General features: G+C 37.6%; 1 protein-coding gene across 4 annotated transcripts in view; it reads left to right on the top strand.

The window, feature by feature from the left end:
- The window catches only part of SMARCA2 (SWI/SNF related BAF chromatin remodeling complex subunit ATPase 2), a 131,688-nt gene that overhangs the window by 40,077 nt on the left and 66,797 nt on the right, over positions 1-24,814 (top strand). For all 4 annotated transcript variants that reach the window (XM_083352521.1, XM_083352522.1, XM_083352523.1 and 1 more), the window contains 7 exons: positions 690-939; positions 5,472-5,598; positions 7,143-7,316; positions 12,116-12,289; positions 13,728-13,898; positions 20,339-20,392; positions 24,606-24,736. In XM_083352521.1, coding sequence (XP_083208647.1) covers positions 690-939; positions 5,472-5,598; positions 7,143-7,316; positions 12,116-12,289; positions 13,728-13,898; positions 20,339-20,392; positions 24,606-24,736 — 1,081 coding nt within the window. The remainder of the gene's footprint in view (positions 1-689; positions 940-5,471; positions 5,599-7,142; positions 7,317-12,115; positions 12,290-13,727; positions 13,899-20,338; positions 20,393-24,605; positions 24,737-24,814) is intronic.

The following is a 24,814-nucleotide window of genomic DNA, read 5'->3' as shown; positions in this document are numbered from 1 at the left end:
ACATTTTTTTTCTTCCCAGCTTGTTTTTAATAGCTTCCACGTTACCTATTCTACTGCTGCCTTTCTTTTTAGAATATGAAAGACTCTTCACTGCGTTCTTGCTCAATAACATTTAGAAAATCACACTTGCTCAGTTTCTGGAATCCCAGGCAAAAAAATATTTGCATTGTTTTATCAGATGTGTGAACAACAGATGCAGAGTTTCAAAGCCTATTCACTTTTTTTCTGATATATTTCCAGGATCTTCATTGAAAAATAATTTGTCTGCCTTGAATGAAAGGTGCTCCACCCACTTTTGTTGTTTTGCATCTGAAATCCCTCTTAACATTATTCCTTTGACCCCTTTTTTCCCCTTTAATGCAGTTTTACCAACATCAATATGGGGATAATTAAGAGACCAAAACCATAACTTGAGAAGCAGAGCAAAGTGAAGATAATGATTGTGATCATAGAGTAGTTCAGAAATGTTACTTTCATGTGGGATGTTTATTTCAGGCATAAGAACTAAACATTGTGTTATGATCGAGTAATTGTTCGTGCTTCTGTTAGTGTATACATGTGAAGGCCCGTAAATACTGTGGAACTTTCAAAGTTGATATCATTTGATCTAGATGTTCAACAAAATTATTTTCTATTAAGATACTTAGATTTTAACCAGTATTTCTTCTACCTCACTTTTTATTTTCTAGGGCAAGGAGTGGATATAAATGCCTCAAGTACACCCCAAAAATTGGCTGTGCCACCTCCAAGTGGAAGGCCATCACCTGCGCCTGCTGCTACCCAGCCTGCAGCTGTAATGCCAGGTCCTTCTGTACCACAGCCTGCAGCTGGTCAGCCTTCACCTATTGTTCAGCTGCAGCAAAAACAGAACCGTATCAGCCCCATCCAAAAGCCTCAGGGGCTGGATCCTGTTGAAATTCTTCAGGAACGGGAATATAGGTAAAAGCCAAAATGGGAGTGTTTCAGATTAGCTTGCTATGTGAGTTATGATTTTTATTGTCATTTCCAATTTTAAAATTAAAACTTCATAACAATTATTATATTTTCCGGAAAAAGACTGAAGATCAGCTCAGAAGTCAGGCTGAGGAACTAAGGGCATGGGAAGGCTGAATCAAATTGTTAAATCCCTAGCCTTTGCCATCCTATTGTAAACATTTCAGACCTAGAGGAAATTTTATGGGCATAACTACAAAAGTTTGTTATAGGAAATTTGCAGCTTCCAAGCATCAGCTGAATGCAAGGTTTGACGTTGGTCCCCCTAATATAAAATCAATCCACTGACTGGTCATCACAAAACCTTCATTTCACGCAATATAAAACTATATATTTGCCCCACAAAAATCTAGTATCAATAGTTTACAAAATTGGGGGCATTCTTTAAATTAGGAGCATTACCTTTTAATTTTAGGAGTAGCTCCTAAGAACACATTCAATTCCTCCATTATAAATTGCCTTTATTGCTGTTGGATATTCAGCAATAATTTATCAGGATTAATATATCTATAAAAGTGTGGTATTTTTTTTTAAAAAAGTACTGCTTTATGTATTACATTTGTTTCTTACTCTGACCTTCCTTCAAGTCTGCAGCAATGTGTATGGTTATTCATCTCATTGTATCCTCATATCAGTCCTGGAAGAAAATAGGCTAGACTCAACAATTACCAATCCATTTGGGATTGGAATTTGGATTTAAACAGAAATCTTCAAAATTCTGATAGCTTTTTTTAAAAATTAGTTTTTCAAACAGGTTTAAGTAAAATCAATTACTGTAAAAAATGTATGTGAAATCATAAAATTGTGCTACTCGGTACCTCTTCTATTTTTTCTATTGCAGTTAGTTATGTCCCTGAAAATGTTTTTTTATGAATTGAGCACTCTAAAAAGACAAAATGAAGCATGAAAAAATTATTTGGAAGGATTAATAGGGAAAAAAATAGATCTCTCTTTACATAAGAGTACTCATTTTCCTTTTAAACAAAGCGACTTCTATTCTGTAGCCTAGTATGGGAGATTCTTTATCCATTTTCAAGTTCAAAATTGGTTTGCCATCCAGTTTATATAATTTGTAATTTTCCTAAATGATACAACTCATTGATTGAGCAGCTCTTTCCTTTTACTTTTTTTTCTTTAGTTCAAGCCAGCTTTGTTTGATCCTGGTGGCTCAAGGGTTGTGCAAATTTGGTTTATGTGCATGTTGTATAAATATTGACATGTGTGTGTTTCTGATTCTGTAGAGGACCTTTTTTTATTTGCCAAGCTTTACACCAAAAACAGTTTTACTCTAAAGCAGGGGTAGGCAACCTTGGCTCTTTTATGACTTGTAGACTTCAACTCCCAGAATTCCTGAGCCAGCATGGCTCAGCTTGGAAACCTCTCCCTTTTCCCTCAGCATGGCTGGCTGGCTCAGGAATTATGGGAGTTGAAGTCCACGAGTCATAAAAGAGCCAAGGTTGCCTACCCCTGCTCTAAAGCCAAAAAAACCCTCTAAAACAAAAACAGAAAAATCTGGAACTTTGTATTTTAGTAATGAGAGAAGGGAATTCCATTTAAGTGAGATTAAAATGGGAATAAGTCCCAATAAGAGTCGATTTTGGTTGGGCAAACTTTGATGTTTCAAAAATGTCTTCAAATCATAAATTATATAGGTTAAAGAGCCATTTGGCCTATTGAATCCAACTCCATATTCAGTGGGGGAATCCAAACTAAAGTATCCCAGATAGCTTCTACTTACAGGCATGCAATGAAGGCAAGGCCATTTCCTCCCTGGATAATTGGTTCTACTGTCATAGTACTCCTATTGTCAGAAAGATTTTTTTCCCCTAACCCATCATTAGAATCTGCCTTCCTGTAACTTTCAATCCATTATTCCCTGTCCCACACTTCTGAACAAGAGAGAACAGGTCTTGACCTTCTTCAAGTGTGACATTCTTTCAGGTGTTTGAAGAATGCTATCATATCACCCCAACTCCAGTTTTTTCCTCAGAGCTAAATATACCCAGCTCCTTCAGTCTCTTTTCACAAAATTTATTTTCTGATCATCGTTGCTGCCCTTCAAATAATTCTATTCTAATTTCTATTCACCCTTCTTAAGTCTGATGAAAACAGAAAAACGTAGAAAAATAAATTTTCATATTCTCAAAAGTCACCCTGTGCATTTGATGTTGCTTAATATTTCATACGCTTTTTTTGCATCTCCCGCAGGTCAAATTGCAGTATGATGTCTCTGTCAGCTTCATTGTGCTTAACATACAGAGGTTTACGATGAAGCTATAGTCTTCTTAAGTGTTATCCCTTTATTGTGAAATAAATACCAATAAAGCCTTCATATATTTAATATGTTGATAACAACTTGATTTATTTTGCTATTTCTAAAAGCTGGGCCAGTGTGAAAAATTTATGCACAAGTTCTTAAACAGCCCTGTTAACACTTAAGAAAACAAAGTACTTGTTCTTCTCGAATCTTAATCAATTCTTCTGAAATGAATAATGTACAGTGTAAGTTATTGTCATTCCACTATGAGCAAAGCTTCTTTTCTCCTGTACTACTCGTAAAAAATATTACATATGGTATTCTCCTGAAATGATGAGCAGAGTGGATTATATCAAATGGATTTCTTGTATTGCCTCTCTTGCTCCTTGGGTATCAATTCTGCAGTGTGGCACCTACTCTAGAATCCAATAACATCTGTAATTAAGCTCAGTTGGTTCAAGGGTATGGTGCCCTTTTGCAAGAAGATCTTTATCATTCCTTTAAGAATTCTCATTCTGCTTGGAAAAAGACAAATAACTACACTGTGGAGATTAATTAAACAAATTTTGGACAGGGTTAGCTTAAAGCCCCAAAGCTCTTTAACTGGCGGCTTCAGCAAACTGCTTTCCTCTTTGTCTAGATTTTAGGACTTAATGGCTTTTAATATTTTCCTCAGAAGATAAAAATAGCCTTATTCCCCCATCTGTTTTAAAGATTAGGCAATGAAGATGATATAAGTATTTGATACCTACATTTTAGGACAAAGTAGTTTGCCATAAAGTATTCCAAGATGCCACATAAATTATAATTCCATGTATGATGCAATGCCATAGTAATTAAATAAAAGTGACTCTGAGCCTCTTCCTTTTAAATCTCATAATTATTTTTTGGAATGGCTAAGTAAGAACTACAGATTTTAAAGTTGGTTTCAAATTAATGGCAGTGCTGGTAATTTGGTATCGTTGGTAGCTTCTTTCAATGCACATGCTTCAGCTAGTTTAAAAACATGTTCTTTATTTTGATAGCACTTATTAAGACAAATGAGCCATTGAAGCTGTAACACCATTTTAGTTGCCTAGAAATTATCCTGAAAGATGTGTACTTCCTCACTATAGTTACTTGTTAATTTTGCATCTTCGCTAACACAGTTAAAGAATCTTTTAGCAAAGATCTTAACCACAGTTGAGGGTTAGTTGCTCCCTGTTTAATTAGAATCTCAGTGCACCATTTGAAATAGCTTTCAGATTGTAGGCTGAACATTACATTTAACCAAGGATGATGGTGTTGAACTGCTTAACTGCTGCCAAGAATAGCTGAAAAAAAGGATTCTGTGAATAGGGAGAACTTTTTCTGGATGCTGAATGCTTGATTTGTCAGTGCTAGATAACAGATAAACGTCACTTCATCTGCTCTAGCTCAGTGTGTTAGAAGTGTGATCGTATAGATCAGCTGCTCTAACATTTCTTAATAGAAGATCTTTGTGAAACAACAAAGGCCAGGAGACCTAGTTTTGAGTTTCTTTGTGTTTATATCAAAACTATGGGTTCCTGCATTTTCATTCTTTGATTATCTATATTACATGCTGCATGGTCCAGTAGCCTTAAAATAGTCATTACGGTAGTTCAAGTTGTTTTTACATTTCACGCAGACATTAAAAACAGCTTTTGCAACTGATCCAGCCACCACTGATATAGATATGATGTCCTTGTTCCCAGGAATTCTGGCCATTGATAAGGGGTTTGGCTGCATGTCTTGATACTGAAGAAGGAGAGAGAAGAGCAGGGTTATTAGAGTAGGGGCATGGGAAGGAAGTGTTGGAAAGAGACTCCACCTTAAGTGGCTTGTTAAAAGTCTACCTGATAACTTTTACAGTTTTTAACCTTCCAAGGAAGTTTTTTTTTGAAATCTGAATGGTTCTCCATTCTTGAATTGGCCAGCTATGTGGGGCTGGACAACAACAGCATTTGAAAATTCCTTTGCATGAAATGTTTGTGCAACGTGTGTGTGTCTGTGTGTGTTGTTATTCAGTAGTAAAAAACTATGACCCAGTTCACTTTTATTTGTTTTAAAGCATAGGCTCTACTGAGTTCAAAAGGATTTGCTGTCAATAATCCATGTGTAAAGCAATCTCGAGAGGCCAGGAGATAGTGAAAGAGACTTGGAACTGACAAGTTCATTTATTTATTTTTTAATTTTCTGTCTTATATCCTTACCTACATAGGCTTCAGGCTCGAATTGCACACAGAATTCAGGAATTAGAAAATTTGCCTGGTTCTTTACCTCCAGATCTGAGGACTAAAGCCACAGTGGAGCTGAAAGCGCTTAGGCTACTGAATTTCCAACGCCAGGTAATTAACTGGGGGAAAAATATATATTTGTTTGTGATTAGATACTTAGGCCTTTATATTTCAGTCATTCTATTTTAAAGCTAAACTGGCGTACCAATGATTTTTACATGTCTCGTGTGAGCTCAGTCTATAGAAGAGAAGCACAGCAGCTGAAGATGATGCTGTCGTGGCGCAGTGGTTAGAATGCAGGATTGCAGGTAACTCTGCCCACAGCCAGGAGTTCGATTCTGACCAACTCAGCCTTCTATCCTTCTGAGATGGATAAAATGAGGGCCCAGATTGTTGGGGGAAATTCGCTGACACTGTAAATCACGGAGAGAGTTCTGTAAAGCAGTATGGAGTGGTATATTCCAGTGCCTCTTTTGTCTCCCACATAATTCCCTGTCCTGCAAGGGTTTAGAAACAAGTGAGTTTTCATTTCCATGGAAGAAAAACAGAAATATCCTGGTCATGTCCTTGGGATAAGCTTTCCTTGCAATGTGCATGGAACAGAATATGACACCAAAGTATCTTAATGTACGAAAAGCATTAACATATGTAAAAAAAATGCAAAAACAAATTTATTAGGCAAAAATTCATGTAAAATCATACATTAGGAAATGTATGTTAATTTTGTGTGTGTGCAGTTGTGTGTGTGTGTGTGTGTCTATCAAACAAAACATATACTTTTGAAAAAAGTTGCAAGCTGATTATGAAACAAGGAACAATTTGGAAACAAAGTGACAGATTTATCATCAGCAGTTACAGGATCTTCCAGGGTCAGAAGTTTTTTTTTCTTTGTGTATATTTCTGTGCATGCTTGTCTTCGCACCAGCAGCACTTCCTGTAACATTTGGCACAATTTATCTTATTTTACTGTCATAAAATAGGTTAAGTTTAAGGAGAATGTTCTTTCCACGTTTACTATTTTTATTTTTCAATTATTATAGTTTAATGACTTAGCATTCCACCTGCTATACAATATGGACCTCATGCTGAGAATAGTTTTATTGACTTCTCTTTTTTTTTGTTGTGAACCCGATCACAACAAACAACAGTGGAGTTAAAACTTAAAAAGAAAAACAGAACAATAAATACATACCTAGCCGTCTATGAAACTAAAATCAGACAGGAAATTAATTTGACTCTATAGCTCCCCTTTTGATGTAAATGCCAGGACTGAATAGATAAAGCCTCTTTTCTTTTAAAACTTAAGCACTACCTGGTAGATTTCTCAAATTCAAATTAACTCGCTTGATTGAGAAACTTAGATTAGAATCTGGAAGTCCCGTCGCAATTATATTAGACATCCAGAAGGAAAAGGAAAGAACGCTTCATTATTGATTGATTGATTGATTGATTGATTTAATTTGTATACTGCCCTTCTCCCGAAGGACTCAGGGCGGTGAACAGGGCAATACATAATAAAAAGCAAGATACAAAAATTAAAAAGTAATTAAACAGCAATGCCCGTAATAAATTCTTTCTGTTTTTTTTTCCTATCAGTGCAATTTCTCTGCTGAGACACGATTTCCTTTTAAAATGCTGTCTCTTCTGCTTCACAGCTGCGACAAGAAGTAGTGGCGTGCATGCGTCGCGACACAACTTTGGAGACCGCTCTGAACTCTAAGGCATACAAACGCAGCAAGCGGCAGACTCTGAGGGAAGCCCGAATGACTGAGAAACTTGAGAAGCAACAGAAAATAGAGCAGGAGAGAAAGCGTAGGCAGAAGCACCAGGTATTTTACTCTTCAGTGACTTTGGGATTGTTCAGTTTGTATGTTCGTTTGTTTTTGCCCACTGCAAGTGGGTTGAATAACCTGCCAAGGGTCCACTCATTGCTTTTTTTTTTTTTTGGTATCTTGCTGGATATGCTGGCTTGGCTCTCATTACTCTGCAGTCCATTTGTCAGTGAATGGCCATGCAGAGATTGGAGGAAGATCCAGCTGCTTCTTTTGTGTCTCGTGTATTAGCATAATGAGAAAGAGACACAATGAATTGGCAGCTCAACACATAAGTTGGGAAAAAAATCTGAAAGGGTTAGAATTTGCTGACACAGAGGAGTCCGCAGGATATCCAGCACTTTCATCAAAATGGATGTTGTGCCATTGTGAGACGAGCTCCGTCCCATTCATCCACGCATGTGAGAACGCAGGGCACATACAAAAGGGGCGGAGCATTGGCACAACACTGTTTTTGTCATTTTGCCAGAGTCTCCCCGCATATATTGCTGCGCTGAAACGCATTCCTGATTGTTGAAAATCTGTCAGCTTTTTTGAGAAAGTTCACATTTGTTCCCACCGTCACACTTCACTGATGTAAATCGTGTTAAAAATTAGTCTTCCTTGGATCCAAATGGCACAGTGCGATGTTCCGTGTTTTTTTTTTTCTTCTGGTTATTGATATGTAACAAACTAATACAATGCAGAAGCTCAGTACTTCTGGATCTGGCAGGAATGGAATCTCTACGATTTCAGTCTCTCCCAAATCTACTAGAAAGTATCAGAGATTGGATTGGAAATGTTCTTCAGGTAGAGCAGGTAACTCTGCTGCTGAGTTGAGGCTTGTCCTGATACACATTTCAGGAAATGAGGCTGCTTTATACTTCTGGTTCTTTTTGGTGGATCCAATATTTGGTGTAGTTTTTGTAATGAGAAATTATGATGTAGAAATATATCTAATGGAATTAATAAATATTGTTTCCATTGGTTGGCATGTTAATAGGCGTTACCTGTTGCGTGATTTTTTTTTTTTTTAAAAAATGAAAATATCAGGAACTGAACTTTGGATTTTTTTTACACAAGCTATGTCCTCTTTCTGAAATAATCAATCCATAGTCGATCTCACAAATGCTAAATAGCTTGTGTCCATCGGAGGATTTCAACAGGGAGGTTTCCTCTTCTGCATTTTAGATATGTCTGAATTGAACTTTGAGATCCTCACTGAGAATTATAACTCCAGAAACAATGACTAAAAGTAGTTCTTAACAATGTTTTTGAGCTGGATTAGAAAAAACATCCTAGAATTGAAGGTGTAGGAGCAACGTTTCGACGGAATCCCATCCGTCATCTTCAGGCTGGTGGCTTCAGCTTCCTTCTTCTGGGAGAAGCATGAGGTGGTGGCTGTTTGTTCCTCTTTTTTAAACTGCCACCCCCTTTCAATTCTACGCGGGGAAAAACCCGAATGACCAAAGATCCACATACAAACACCCGCGAAAACCTCAGAAAACACACACACACACACACACACACACACACACACACACACACATATGTGTGTGTGTGTGTGTGTGTGTGTGTTTTCTGAGGTTTTCGCGGGTGTTTGTATGTGGATCTTTGGTCATTGCTATACACAGGTTTATTCCCTTTGTGTGTATTGGAACACAACAAAAAAGGGAGGAAAAAAAGCAAATTGGACATAATGTCAAACAAAACTCCAAAAATGGGCCAGACAAAATTATTGGCACCCTTTCAAAATTGTGGGTAAACAAGATTGTTTCAAGCACGTGATGCTCCTTTAAACTCACCTGGGGCAAGTAAAAGGTGTGGGCAATATAAAAATCACACCTGAAAGCAGATAAAAAGGAGAGAAGTTCACTTAGTCTTTGCATTGTGTGTCTGTGTGTGCCACGCTAAGCATGGATAACAGAAAGAGGAGAAGAGAACTGTCTGAGGACTTGAGAACCAAAATTGTGGACAAATATCAACAATCTCAAGGTTACAAGTCCATCTCCAGAGATCTAGATTTGCCTTTGTCCACAGTGCGCAACATTATCAAGAAGTTTGCAACCCATGGCACTGTAGCGAATCTCCCTGGTCGTGGACAGAAGAGAAAAATTGATGAAAGGTTGCAATGCAGGATAGTCCGGATGGTGGATAAGCAGCCCCAAACAAGTTCCAAAGGAATGCAAGCTGTCCTGCAGGCTCAGGGAGCATCAGTGTCAGCGCAAACTATCCGTCGACATTTAAATGAAATGAAACGCTATGGCAGGAGACCCAGGAGGACCCCACTGCTGACACAGAGACATAAAAAAGCAAGATTACAGTTTGCCAAAATGTACTTGAGTAAGTCAAAATCCTTCTGGGAAAACGTCTTGTGGACAGATGAGACCAAGCTAGAGCTTTTTGGTAAAGCACATCATTCTACTGTTTACCGAAAATGAAATGAGGCCTACAAAGAAAAGAACAGTACCTACAGTGAAATATGGTGGAGGTTCAATGATGTTTTGGGGTTGTTTTGCTGCCTCTGGCACTGGGTGCCTTGAATGTGTGCAAGGCATCATGAAATCTGAGGATTACCAAAGGATTTTGGGTTGCACTGTAGAGCCCAGTGTCAGAAAGCTGGGTTTGCGTCCGAGATCTTGGGTCTTCCAGCAGGACAATGACCCCAAACATACGTCAAAAAGCACCCAGAAATGGATGGCAAGAAAGTGCTGGAGAGTTCTGAAGTGGCCAGCAATGAGTCCAGATCTGAATCCCATTGAACACCTGTGGAGAGATCTTAAAATTGCTGTTGGAAAAGGCGCCCTTCCAATAAGAAAGAGCTGGAGCAGTTTGCAAAGGAAGAGTGGTCCAAAATTCCGGGTGAGAGGTGTAAGAAGCTTATTGATGGTTATAGGAAGCGACTGATTTCAGTTATTTTTTCCAAAGGGTGTGCAACCAAATATTAAGTTAAGGGTGCCAATAATTTTGTCCGGCCCATTTTTGGAATTTTGTTTGACATTATGTCCAATTTGCTTTTTTTCCTCCCTTTTTTTGTTGTGTTCCAATACACACAAAGGGAATAAACCTGTGTATAGCAAAACATGTGTTCCTGCAATACTTTTCTGTGAGAAATACTTGATTTTCTGTATACACACACACACACACACACAGAGAGAGAGAGAGAGAGAGAGAGAGAGAGAGAGAGAGAGAGATTTATATCCCCCTAGGGCACGGGTGTCAAACTCGTCACGTGACATGTCGCGACATATCGTGACTTCGCATTGTTGGAGCTGGGGTGGACGCGGCCTCCGCATGATGCAACCAGCCCACGGGCTGCCCTAGAGCGTCTTCCTTGTCCTTCACCAGAGAGAACATCTCTCCTCATCATGGCTACAGCCTATTAACTATTACCCAGGATATACCAGATCCAATTGCAGAATATCATGACTTGTAGCTTTTGTATTAAAAAGGTTCAAAAGCCACTGGCCTTTGAAGAAAGAGACTTTTTTTAAAGCCCTGTTTCTCAAGAAATAGTTACCATAGAACCTGCTCAGTACAGAAGCCAGAGGGGTCAGATACTTTAGCTTCTGCAGTAAGAAAAATCTAGTGTCTGCTTTCAAAAAATTGCCTTTCAAGAAACTGGCAGCTGCTGAAATAACTATATATCAAGAGAGGCAGGAAAATAGGGAGGTAAAGTTGCATTAAGGTTGCCATAACTGGGCTACATCAATTGAAATGACCACTAAATGGCAGCAAAGAATTGGAGTTTGTTGCCTCTCTTTGCTGGCAGGTGGTGATTATCTGGATTTTTGCAAACTAAATATGGTAATTCTAAAAGACTGCATCAGAAACCTAAAGATTGCCATGAGCCAATATGTATGTACACATATGCATCAAGCCTTTCAAGTCAGTCTTGACTTCTGACAACTGATTAGATAGTCTCTGGAGTTTTCTTGGCAAGACTTTCGGAAGTGATTTGCCATTTTTGCATCCTAGCGGCTAAGAGAGAGAGAGAGAGAGATTGGCTTAGAAATAACCTAGCTGGCTTTGTGCCTAAGGCAGGACTAGAATTCACACTTCTCCAGTTTCTATCCCACTGCCTTTAGCCACTAAACCGAACAGATGATTCAACAGCAGATTGTGATCTTTGACGGTCCTGTTAAAATATAAACTACAGTGAGCTTTCTGTAGGCAAATTAGGCAATTCAGCAGTTATTCCAGATTTACTTAAACTGCATTCCTGCATTCAGGGGGCTTTCTTTTGAACAGACATGTATATTTAGCCTTCATATGTTTTGAGTATCCATCCTAGCTTATTGTCTTCCTAAACTTGCTATTTTTTTTAATTTTTTATTTTTTTTTGCAGCATACATCCTCAAGATTATATATGTTCAACCCCAAGCCTTCAAATACATTCCAAATTATTTTGCTAAAACTAAAAGGGGAATATTACTAAATACCTGAGTTGTAATCCTATTGAGTTTAGTACAGTTAAGTTAAATTTAGCTTTATTCCCCCTACTTTCTTTGTTAGTTCTATGTTGAGGAATGTTTGGAGTGCAACCAGCAACATACTTCTGAGAAACCATAGGTAGCCATTTGTCTTTAAATTCTCAAGATCAGAAACAGCATAGTACTCCAAATTCCATCAGACATAACCAGTCTGGTCGATATTGAGGACTGATAGCAGTCTGTCCTCATATAGAATGCTGCTTGCTACCTACTGCTGTTCTGCATTGAATTAAAAAAATATTGGTTTCATGTACTTGAGTTAAGTGCTTCTGCTTTTGTTGGTCCCTTGCCCTCAGTTGACAGTTACTACTTTTGTTTTAACAGGAATATCTCAATAGCATTTTACAACATGCTAAAGATTTTAAAGAATACCATCGGTCAGTGGCTGGAAAAATTCAGAAGCTTTCCAAAGCTGTGGCTACTTGGCATGCCAACACAGAACGCGAACAGAAGAAAGAAACAGAGAGGATTGAGAAAGAACGAATGAGAAGGCTGATGGTAAGGTGTGATGTAATCAGTTATGGAGACTGGCAAAATTAGTCTTGTTTTGGGGCTCAGAAGAGAAGCTTAAAGGAAAAGTTATATTAAGCCTGTTTCTTTAGAATTCCTTTAAGTATTTCAATCAAAATTACGGGAGTTAAGGAAGAGATACGCCTGCATTTAGAGGCAAGTTAATTTTTGTGGAGGATGGCCTCAAAATAAATAAATAAATAACATGAACATAGGTGCAGCAATTCATGACAATTCCAATGTACATTAAAACGCCTGGCAATAAAAGTGTATTCACATGCCTTCGAGTTATCAAAGAAAGCTTCAAAGGAGTGTATCCCAAAGACAACTTTCTTAGTGGAATCCTGTGTCCCCCTCCCAACACATTTCCCTTGTTACGTTGGATTACATGAAGAAAACAAATGGGGAAATGCTTCTTATACAGTTATCTGAACCTAGTGCCCAGACATACTGAGATGATAATTTGATATTTTAAATAATATTTCATTTTTAGACATTGAAAGTTGCTCAGTAGAATTTTTTTGTCATACCACAGCCTTTCTTTCAAATTCTTCAAACTATATTATTTTCCTTCCCTTTCAGATACATTTGAATCATACTAAAAATTAAATGTTTCAGTTGTTTTCTTCTCTCAGGCATGTTTTGAAAAAGTGGTATATCAAAACAGTAGTTTGATCACAATAAGCATTGGAAGGTCATTGCTATCAATGGCATGTGTTTAATTTAATTTTCAACCCAAATCAAGATTTTATTGTAAACTCCACACCGTAAGGGGAAAGAAATATATCGACAGTTTTACCTGGTATGTTTATTCTCTCCAAATATTATTAAAACTGCAAATCCCAAATCAAAGCTTGGTTTGATTACTGCTAGAAATTGTGGAAGATGAAGTTCATAAACATTTGGATGCCCTCATATTGCCCATCTTTTCCCTAAAAGAACAGTAGAAAATAAACGACTCACTAAACTCTCCACTGGTGCTTTGAGAATCATCACCATCTTGTGTGTTTTAAATAACAATAGATGTGATCAGTTGATATGTCACCAGTAGATTAGGAATTACAGTTTAATTTGTAGATCTGATTTGTAACTGCATTTCCCACTGCCATCGAAACCATTGGGGGGTCCAGCTTTTTGGCTTGCCAGGGCCACTTTGAGTGAAGAGGAATTGTCTTGGACCGCACATAAAATATATAATTAATATATGTATATAAACAACAAACTTCATTTTAAAAGATATTTTTGTACAACCTTGTGGGGCTGCAATACTAGCTATTCATGACCACATGTGCCCGATAGGCCACAGGTTGGACAAGCCTGATTTAAACTAAAACATGCAAACTGCTCCCTTCCCTTTGAACTGCTCTATGGTGGTCAGGCAGCAAGCTTTGACGTTACTTGAATTTTCATTTGCTCATGCCACTAGGCTGAAGATGAAGAAGGCTACCGCAAACTCATTGATCAGAAAAAAGACAGGCGTCTAGCCTATCTGCTGCAGCAAACTGATGAATATGTGGCCAATTTGACAAATTTGGTGTGGGAACACAAGCAAGCACAAGCTGCCAAAGAAAAAAAGAAGAGGAGAAGAAGAAAGAAGGCAAGTATAGAATTCAGTTGTTGCCAAAAGACTTTTAAAGAAATCTCCTGTTACCCACTTGCTTTGTTCCAAAGCATTTTTATAGAAGGTTTTCTCAGGGTTTTTTTTTAAAGGGACATTTGGCAGATAATAATAAGTATAAAAAGCATTTGATCTGTTATGCCAAATTCCTCTCTCCAGCTCATTCCAAAACATATGGGACATGTTACAAACATTACTTAAGTAGTGAATTAGAAAAGTGGATCATTTTTTCCCCCTCCAAACCTTGCCACCTGGTGGAATGAGGTTGGGGACAAGAGGATCAGACTATAAAATTAACTCATTACACATACTTAAATTGTGTCTGACCCTGCATCTCTAGACTAGTTACTGCTAACTTTATTTTGTTTTATTTCCCAAGCATGACGTAAGGATTATCTTAACACACGGGTGCCAAACTCGCCTCGTCACATGATGTGTCGCAATGTATCACGACTTTTCTCGCATTGTTGGAGCTGGGGTGGGAGTGGCCTCTGTATGATGCAACTGGCCCGCAGGCCGGCAGTTTGACACCCCTGTCTTTAACATCTTTAATTTGTAATCTCCAAAGTTTCTAATTATAATTGGCACACTGAATTTTGCTCAGGCCATAACAATATATTTTGCCTCCAATAATTTATGTACATAGCCCAGTGTTTCTCAACTTCAGCAGCTTTGAGGTGTGTCAACCTAGTATGTGGGCTAGGGGATTCTGGGAGTTAAAGTCTGCCCATCTTAAAGTTGCTGTGGTTGAAAAGTATTTGACATAGAGAAACAAAAGGACACTCGAGGGAGCTAATATGTACTCTATACTTTAATCATCATCATCATCCCAAAACAATCCCCAAACAACTGGAGCACCACTTGAACACCATTGGCATTGACAAATTCGCCATTAAGTCAATTGCAAAAGGCGGCCTTACTAGGAACTGCTTCCATCCTGTGACTTTTATCTATAATACCATCAAACATCCACATCTGCCTATCCCAGGTCCTTGGTAAGGACTTGATAGGTAGACAAAAATGCCAAATCCAGTCTGAACATCTAGCTGACTGTGCGATGATCATCAATAATAACAACAACAACATTATTATTATTATTATTATTATTATTATTATTATTATTATTATTAATAATAATAATAATAATAATATAATAATAATAATAATAATGATGATGGTTGGAAGGGACCTTGGAGGTCATCTAGTCCAACCCCTTGCTCAGGCAGGAAACCCTATACCATTTCAGACAAATGGCTGGCCAGTCTCTTCTTAAAAACTTCCAGTGTTGGAGCATTCACCGCTTCTGGAAGCAGGTTGTTCCACTGATTAATTGTTCTAACTGTCAGGAAATTTCTCCTTAGTTCTAGGTTGCTTCTCTCCTTGATTAGTTTCCATCCTTTGCTTCTTGTCCTGCCTTCAGGTCTTTGGAGAATAGCTTGACTCCCTCTTCTTTGTGGCAGCCTCTGAGATATTGGAACGCTGCTATCACGTCCCCCCTCACCCCTCTCTTCATTAAACTAGACATACCCATTTCCAGCAACAGTTCCTTATATATTTTAGCCTCCAGTCCCCTAATCATCTTTGTTGCTCTTGTCTGCAATCTTTCTAGAGTCTCAACATCTTTTTTACATCGTGGTGATCAAAACTGGATGCAGTGTTCCAAGTGTGGCCTTACCAAGGCATTGTAAAGTGGTATTAATACTTGATTCTATCCCTCTGTTAATGCAGCCCAGCACTGTGTTGGCTTTTCTGGCAGCTGCAGCACACTGCTGGCTCATATTTAAGTGATTGTCCACTAGGACTCCGAGATCCCTACGTTCCAAACAGACTTCTGAAAATATTGGTAAAATAGTCAAAACCTGAGATGATACAAGCATAAACGTTTTTGTTGTTGAATCCAAATTAAAGGCTTTTGCTTTTATCTTCCTGGTAGATAGATTTTTGGAGTCTCCCACTTCTGAATGCTGCTTGTTCTATCCCTGAAACTTGGAGAAGGGACCTTACTAAGCTGGGCAACTCTTAATGGCAGGGGGGAAAAATGGAAATGAAATTACCTACATTTTGGTATACTGCACACGCTCATGTTTCAATGAAATCTGACCATGGCTCATTTTATAAATTATATATTTTTAAATAGTTCTCCTGAAGAAATATTTTCAGTATTGAAAGTTTTCAAGTTTTCAATATTTAAAATGGATTAATATGCAAAAAATCACTCCTGTTTTTAAAATTACCCCTTATCCTTTCATATCATAAACATTGATTTTTCTTTAATAAAAGGAGCTGTAGGGTGTACTTCAAGTTGTTTTGTAACATTGTTTAGGGCGACATACAGTTGATTGATTGATTGAACTCAGGATCATTAAACCTTAACACTACTGTCTAATGAAATGTTTTTTTTATCAGGACAAATCACTCCTGCTAATTAGAAATGTATTTATTTAGGAATATCTTTGATAAGGAACTTGATAATATGAAGTGTTCTAAGTCATTGATATGCATGTATACCATGATGCCTAAAACATAATCCTTATTACGTGTGGATAATTGACAGATTCACAGTCTAAGACTGGTAGAAACTTAATAATTCAGGTTCTAATGAAAGTAAGGTAGCGTCTAAGAATTATAAGCAATTCGAAGCAGGGTGTTTGTTTCTTTTTCTTTTTCTTTTTCTTTTATTAAAGAGTTTTACAAAAACAAAATTTTACAGTATATCCCCAAATCCCTCCCACCCCAAACCCACCCACTTCCCCCCCCACTTCACAGAGCTAAATACAGGATTATAGTTACAATAATCATATTCTAAATAAAAATTATGCATAATATACAATTAACCAAATTCATAATGCGCTTTAACTCTCTTTTAACATAACTACAAACAACGTGCCAATAACAATATCCCACTAAAATCTACTCATAAGCTAAATGGTACTTTTTAGTCCCATATTTGTTTTGAATATAATTTATCCATCTCCTCCAAACTGAAATATATCTTTCCTGTGAATGATCCTTCAGATAAGCAGAAATCTTAGACATTTCTGCAAGATTCGAAACTTTAAACACCCATTCTTCTACAGTGGGCAAACTATCCTTCTTCCAATATTGTCCCACCAGTAACCGTGCTGCCGTTATCATGTTCAACATCAAGTTAGTTTCTTTAACATCACAATCTACAACAATGCCCAATAAAAACAATTGTGGGGAAAACTTTTCTTTTTCTTTTTGTAAAATTACAATGTTCTGGTCTGATAAATCTTTAAAAGAATTGTACATGTGTTATCTAGCCTTTTGGTTACAAATATTTCCTCATCTAGTTTGCTTTCACTTTTTCTTTGCTATTTCTGCATCAAAGGCTTAATGGCCTTCTAACGCAATTTTATATGGTTGGGCATTATTCATATGCAGTATATATAATACGTGGCTGCTTTGTGCTTAACTTCAGTACTCTCTGCATGTGAAGTCCTATTTAAACTCTCAGTTCTGAGCAGCTCTTTAACAGAGCTAATTAAGAAGAGAGGTGTGACATTACAGTCCCTTTTAATATATAGAAAGCTCCTTCGTTGCTGAGGTTGCTTACTGTTAAAATAAGCTTTTAGGCAATGCTATCTGCTTTCTGCACCTGCCTGCCACCAGGATTTGCTTGCCGGTGGCTTTCTGCCAGGATTGGTGTAAATAGTTTTCTGTATTTTGTACTGCTACCAGGAAAAGGAAGAAAACCAGATAAATAAAAGCCAGAACAGGGTTTTAGCAGTTAGGCTAGAGATACACCCCTGCCCTCTTTCAGGTCTCTGTTGTTAGCTGCAAAGTCATGTCCGACCCATCGCGACCCTATGGACAACATTCCTCCAGGCCTTCCTGTCCTCTACCATCTTCTGGAGTCTATTTAAGCTCACGCCTACTGCTTCAGTGACTCCATCCAGCCACCTCATTCTCAGTAGTCCCATTCTTCTATTGCCCTCAATCTTTTCCAGCATTAGACTCTTCTCCAGTGAGTCCTTCCTTCTCATTAGGTGGCCAAAGTATTTGAGTTTCAACTTCAGGATCTGGCCTTCTAAAGAGCAGTCAGGGTTGATCTCCTCTAGGACTGACCGGTTTGATCGCCTTGCAGTCCAAGGGACTCGCAGGAGTCTTCTCCAGCACCATAGTTCAAAGGCCTCAATTCTTTGGCGCTCAGCCTTTCTTATGGTCCAGCTTTCACTGTCATACATTGCAACTGGGAAGACCATAGCCTTGACTATACACTTTTGTTGACAGGGTGATGTCTCTGCTTTTTAGTGTGCTGTCTAGATTTGCTATGGCTTTCCTCCCGAGGAGCAAGCGTCTTTTAATTTCTTGGCTACAGTCCCCATCTGTAGTGATCTTGGAGCCCAGGGAAATAAAATCTGTCACTACCTCCATTTCTTCCCCATCTATTTGCCAGGAATTGAGAGGGCCGGATGCCATGATCTTGGTTTTCTTAATGTTAAGTTTCAGCCCAAGTTTTGCACTCTCCTTCTTCACCCGCAACAAGAGGCTCTTTAGTTCTTCTTCACTTTCTGCCATTAGAGTGGTATCATCTGCATATCTTAGGTTGTTGATATTTCTTCCGGCAATCTTAATTCCAACTTTTGATTCATCTAGTCCTGGCTTTCTCATGATGTGCTCTGCATATAAGTTAAATAGGCAGGGCGACAGTATACAGCCTTGCCAGACTCCTTTCCCAATTTTGAACCAATCAGTGGTTCCGTGTCCAGTTCTCACTGTTGCTTCTTGGCCCACATATAGGTTTCTCAAGAGACATATAATATGGTCTGGTATTCCCATCTCTTTAAGAAGTTGCCACAATTTGTTGTGATCCACACAATCAAAGGGTTTAGCATAGTCAATGAAGCAGAAGTAGATGTTTTTCTGGAACTCCCTAGCTTTCTCCATGATCCAGCGTATGTTGGCAATTTGATCTCTAGTTCCTCTGCCTCTTCAAAATCCTGCCTGTACTTCTGGTAGTTCTCGATCCACATACTGCTGGAGTCTAGCTTGTAGGATTTTAACTTTACTAGCATGTGAAATGAGTGCAATGGTGTGATAGTTTGAACATTCTTTGGCATTTCCTTTCTTTGGAATTGGAATGTAAACTGACCTTTTCCAATCCTGTGGCCACTGTTGAGTTTTCCAAATTTGCTGGCAAATTGAGTGTAGCACTTTTACTGCATTGTCTTTTAAGATTTTGAATAGCTCAACTGGAATACTGTCACCTCCACTAGCTTTGTTGTTGCTCAGATTTCCTAAGGCCCATTTCACTTCACATTCTAGAATGTCTGGCTCGGGGTCAGTGACCACCCAATCATGGTTATCTGGGACATTAAGCTTGTTCTTGTATAGTTCTTCTGTGTAGTTTTGCCACCTCTTCTTAATCTTTTCTGCCTCTGTTAGGTACCTGCCATTTTGGTCCTTTATCATGCCCATCTTTGCATGAAACGTTTAGTTACCGTTCAAAGTTACAGTGGCACTGAAAAATGACTTTTGACCATTTTCCACACTCACAACTGTTGCAGCATCTCCACGGTCACGTGATTTACATTGGGATGCTTGATAACTGGTTCATATTTGTGACAGTTGCAGTGTCCCGGGGTCATGTAACCACCTTTTGCCACCTTCTGACAAGCAAAGTCAATGGGGAATCCAGATTCACTTAACAACCGCGTAACTAATTTAAAAACTGCAGTGATTTACTTAACAAATGTGCGAAGCAAATTGGCAAAATGGGACAAAACTCACATCAAATTTCTTACTTGGCAACATAAATTCTAGGCTCAATTGTGACGAAAATTCGAGGACTACCTGTATATTGTTTTGATAGACCATCCAGGGTCTATTGAATTAGGAGTGAGATATAAATGTTGAATTGAATGATAAATGGATTAATTTTAGGGACGTAATTGAAATATGAACAAGTTACAGTTTTCAAGGCCGGATATAATTATAGCATTTCATTTGCTGCTTTAATTAAGGGGACAAGTCTGGAGACAGTATACAGTTGGAAAATGTATCATTTTGTTTATACTTCAATATGAAATCAGTGAAAGGAACTGTCTAATTGCACAAAATTCAATAAAGTATCAGGTGTGAACAACCAGATTCACCTGCATAGAGTTCAAACTAGCTACTTGATTTTTCTGTGACCAACAGGAATCTACCCTGACTTGCATCTTTCACCTGGGAAAGACTAGATAAAGCGTGACAGCATTTTTGGGGGGGTGGGGGTGGGAAATGGAGTTAGACCTTGCCCTCTTCTATTTATGTAGGAAAAGTCCAGTATAATCCCCCTCTGGAACCATCTTCCTGACTGGGGCATTTGCTCCCCAACATCACCTAAGAAAATCACAATTTAAATATTTTTTAAACAGAACTTCTGTTAACTATCCCATCTGTTTTTATTTCAGAAGGCAGAAGACAACACAGAAGGAATAGGATCTGGACTTGGTCCTGATGGAGAAGTAAGAATTCTGTTTTCTTCTGAGGAAGCATTTCAAATGTATTAGCCTCTGTTACTATAATGCTAAACCAAATGTTACGTTTTGTATTTCAGTATATAAAATAAATTTGGGAGCAGTGGAGCAACATAGTTAACACAAAGGACTATTTTCCTCAGCATGAATTATACATATTTTTAGAAGGCCGTAATCCTGTTTATAAATTATGTTACAGATAACGAAGCCTGTTTGTAACATCTTTTGTCAATACTAGTAAAATCAATTACACAAAATAAGATCCTAAATTTTAAAAGTTCTTCAACAAGGAATTTTAATCCATATAGTTCTCCCTTGGCCCTGTAATCACTTTCTCATCTAAAATGCTCTGTATTGGATTTGCAAGGGGAAGTAAGAACTGAGAGAAATAACTTGCCTTTAATTTCTCATTAGCATCTTGTGCATTTAATTCTATTTACTGTGTCTAGGCTTGTATATTTATGCTGTATTTATTTTAAAATTGTATGTGTTTTGATATCATTATTTTCCCCACTCATTATATTAAAGGAGATTGTAAATACAAGTTTGGAATGTAGAAAAAGATGGATATAAATTAACACTAGCTTAATTGCATAGATGTTTCCTCCTATTGATTGTAAATGATAGATTGAAGTGTGAGGTTACCATTTATGTAGATGCAGCGTAAATAAGGAAAACTTTAAAGAAAACCCTAATGATCATGATTTCTTAATACAGTATATAATTTGGAGGTTACAGTTGTATAGACTAGGAAATAGTATATTTCATATTAATGTGCATACAGTTGGCATTTAAAATTATATTTTGGAATCAGCTACAAAATATTGTCCTTTTGCAACATGAAAAAATATAGTTTTAGCTTTTCCCTTCATCGCTAAATTGGATTATTACAGTCTATCTAATCAGGCACATTTACATTAGTAGATTTACCGTTTGCTTTCTTTTGTCATATGTAATAAGATGGCTAGTAAATTGGTTTAATGCAAGACACTTTGTCCAACACATCTAATTGATGTTTTTAATGAGTATGCTTCTACTTAATGAGCTATTTCACTAATGAGCATGCTAGAATGCACTATAATAACCATAATGTTTCTATGCTGATGTCTTACATTAGAAATATGACACACATTATTATTTGAAACTTTGCTCCAAGATAATTTAAAATGATTGAAATGTTTTTATAAGCCATTGAAATAATCTGGTGTACATTTATATCTGAAAGTAATCCCGCTGCAGTCAGGCTTATTGCACAACACATGCCTTTGCATGTTTTCTTAAAAAGAAAGCCTCATTGAAATTAGTAAGACTAACTTAAAGATCAGCAGGTAAATTCATAGCATTGAATTGAAGTGCCATCAAATTAAGATTCTTAGCAACTGCATAGATAAACTTTAACATGATCTGTTTTCAACCCAGCCTTTTATATCTCTCAATGTTGCATTCATATTGCTGATGTAATTCAGTCCATCCACCATGCTGCTGATCAACTTCTTTTTCCTTTCCTAGTATAATTAACATTATTAACATTCTAGCATTCTTAAGGAAGCTTATTCTTTGCATAATGTTTCCTAAATATGAGAGTTTGAGCCTGTCACATTTTGAAAACATTTCCAAAACAACATTCTCCAAGTAGAATTTTGGACTGATTTGTTCTACAATCCGTTTGTTTGTTTTCCTGATATTCTCAAGAGTCTTTTCCAACAGCAAAATTCAAAAGTGTCTTGCTTTCAAAATCCAACTTCCATATCCATATAGAATGTTCACAGGGAAAGCCTTACCAAATCCTAGCATGTGGTGTATTTTTTATTGTTAATTTTGATAGTTGATCCTAAAAGGCTGATTATTCTACAATTAACATTAGTTTAGTCTCCCTTCTTTTAAGGGAGACAAACAGGTAAGTCTCATACTTTTTTCCTGTGTTCCTGGATTTTGTAGATCATTTACATTTTGGTTATCAAAGTAGTGTCATCAAGATAATAGGGCAGGTTATTGATGTTATCCATAGTCAATCTTAAAACCTTGCTCATCTTCTTCTTCCAGTACCATTTCCCTCATTATATATTCAGCATACAGACTGAATAAAGAAAGAAAGGAGCTGAGTCTTCTGTCTGGTTTAGGTGTCACTATCCTTTGTGTATGTTTCATATGAAGACAATAATATATTCTAGGAATCCCAGTTTATTGAAGACATTCCACAATTCGACCGGATCAATGCATTCAAGGCCTTTCTGTAGTTGGGGCACTACATGTCGATTCCTTTTGCGTATTCTTTGGCTTTCTCATTTATCCAGGGTGCGTCAGCAATAGTGATTCTTGTTCCTCTTGTCTTTTCTAAAAACAGATTGACCATCTGGCATTCCCTTTTCTCAGCAAGATTGTGTCAGATATCCTAAATAGTATTTTGCTAACATGTGAAATAGAGAATTTTATGCAATGGCATAAATCTCCTTTTTCTTTGCTATTGGTACCTCATCTAATTTGTTGGCCTATGTGCTGTTGTCCAGATTTGCTGGCATAGTTTGGTTACAACCATTACTGATTCTTCTGTTGCTTGCAGTAATTCTGTAGATATTCCATCAGTTCCTGTAGCTTTCCAGCTGGGTAATTGCTGCAGTGCTAATTTCATCTTCTGCCAGTAGAAGTTCTTATAAAATTCGGAATGTCTTCCAAAGTATCTTAGATGTTGTCATCTGGTTACACTCAGTTTCGATGTACTGCTTCCATCTGTTTGTTCCTTTTTGGCTTAGTCACTGTCTATCCATTGGTGTCCAATTTAAGGTTTTTAAAAGATATCTTTTAAAAAAACTTCCCTTGTTTTTGGTCTATCTCCACATTAGTTTTCTCTACCAAAATTGCAATACAGCTCCTTGTCTCTCTTAACAGTTCTGTGAAATTCTTTGTTAAGTTTCTTCCTGAGATATTTGTCTGTCTTGGCTTCTCTTCTCTTCCTGGCAGCGTCCACCATCTGTCCTGATATCCAGTTTGATTTCTTCTGTTTCTTGGTATTTGGCTGCTTCTTTTCACATTCATTCTTAGGTTTCATTCCTTGGCTTCCTATAAATGTGGTTCAGGCCTTCATTGCCGTTCCCAGTGTTCTTGAAAATGATGCATCTGAGGCCAAGCTCATGTCTTGGAAACTGGCTGGCTTTGTTCTTTGGCTTTACTTTGATTTGGAACTTGCACATAAGCAGTTCATGTGATCTGTTCCACATGATCTTTGACAATGTATTTGCTGTTCTAACTGAGTTCTTTTATTTCCCTGTACCTTGATTTATCTGCGCTCCTTCTGGCGATATCCATGTAGATAACTCTTTGTTTTGTTGTATGAAGAATTTGTTAATAATAAAGGCATCATTCAACTGGCAAAAACTGATAATTCAGTTTTCTTCTTCATTTCTGTTTCCTAGGCTGAACAGTCCAACTATGTTTTCTTTCTTACTATTTCAACTTTGGCATTACAATCTCCAAACTGCAGACTGTTTCCAGAGCTTGCTTGCATATTCTGTCAATTTCAGATTGAACCTGACCATAAAACACCCACACTTTTTTTTCTTTGTCTGCATCAGTGGTTGTGACAAACCTGAATAACTGTCATATTAAAGGATTGACTGTGAAAACTTACTGATGCTAGTTGATTATTGACTATAGCCTAACCAAGCACTATCTTTGCTGTATCCTTCCTGGCTATGAAACAACATTGCTTTTTATTGTTTTTTAATGTCCTGACTCCTGACTAGTAAACAGTATGATCTTTTGACTTAAAGTGTCCAATTCCTATCCTTATCAATTTGCAGATGTCCAAGATGTCAGTGTGTAGTTTGTTCATTTCATTTTTCACTGTGTTGAGCTTTTCCATCTTCGTGCTTTCTACATTCCACATTCTGACTAATTCCATCTGCAGCTTCGGGTTTTCTTTTCCTTCATGGTCATAGCAGCAACTAGACAATGTAAAAGCTTTAATTTTGCCACACCATAAACATTATTACGGTCAAAACTCATGATGGTCGTAAAGCAGGTCACCATGCAACTGGACCTCTTTTTACAATCTTTTTTGCAGTGGTTGTTAAGTGAACTCAGTGTTCACTGTGGGCCTGTGTGTTTTGCCAGAAACTAAATCATGATCGTGTGACTGCAAGCACTGCAAATGTGGACGTATTCTCTACACAAATTTAAATATATGCTTCTCCTTAATATTTAGCCCATAGATGAGAGCAGTCAGATGAGTGACCTCCCAGTCAAGGTAACTCATACAGAAACAGGCAAAGTTCTCCTTGGACCGGAAGCTCCTAAAGCAAGTCAATTGGATGCTTGGTTAGAAATGAACCCAGGGTAAGTAATCAGTTTACCTCCTAACCCATAACTCGATACTTTTGCATTACAGTCATGTAGGATGAATATTTGCAGATT

The sequence above is a fragment of the Vipera ursinii genome, assembly GCF_947247035.1.
Source record: "Vipera ursinii genome assembly, chromosome: 2".
Taxonomy (NCBI): domain Eukaryota; kingdom Metazoa; phylum Chordata; class Lepidosauria; order Squamata; family Viperidae; genus Vipera; species Vipera ursinii.
Note: the sequence above shows the minus strand (reverse complement) of the source record. Positions and strands in the feature narration are given on the sequence as shown.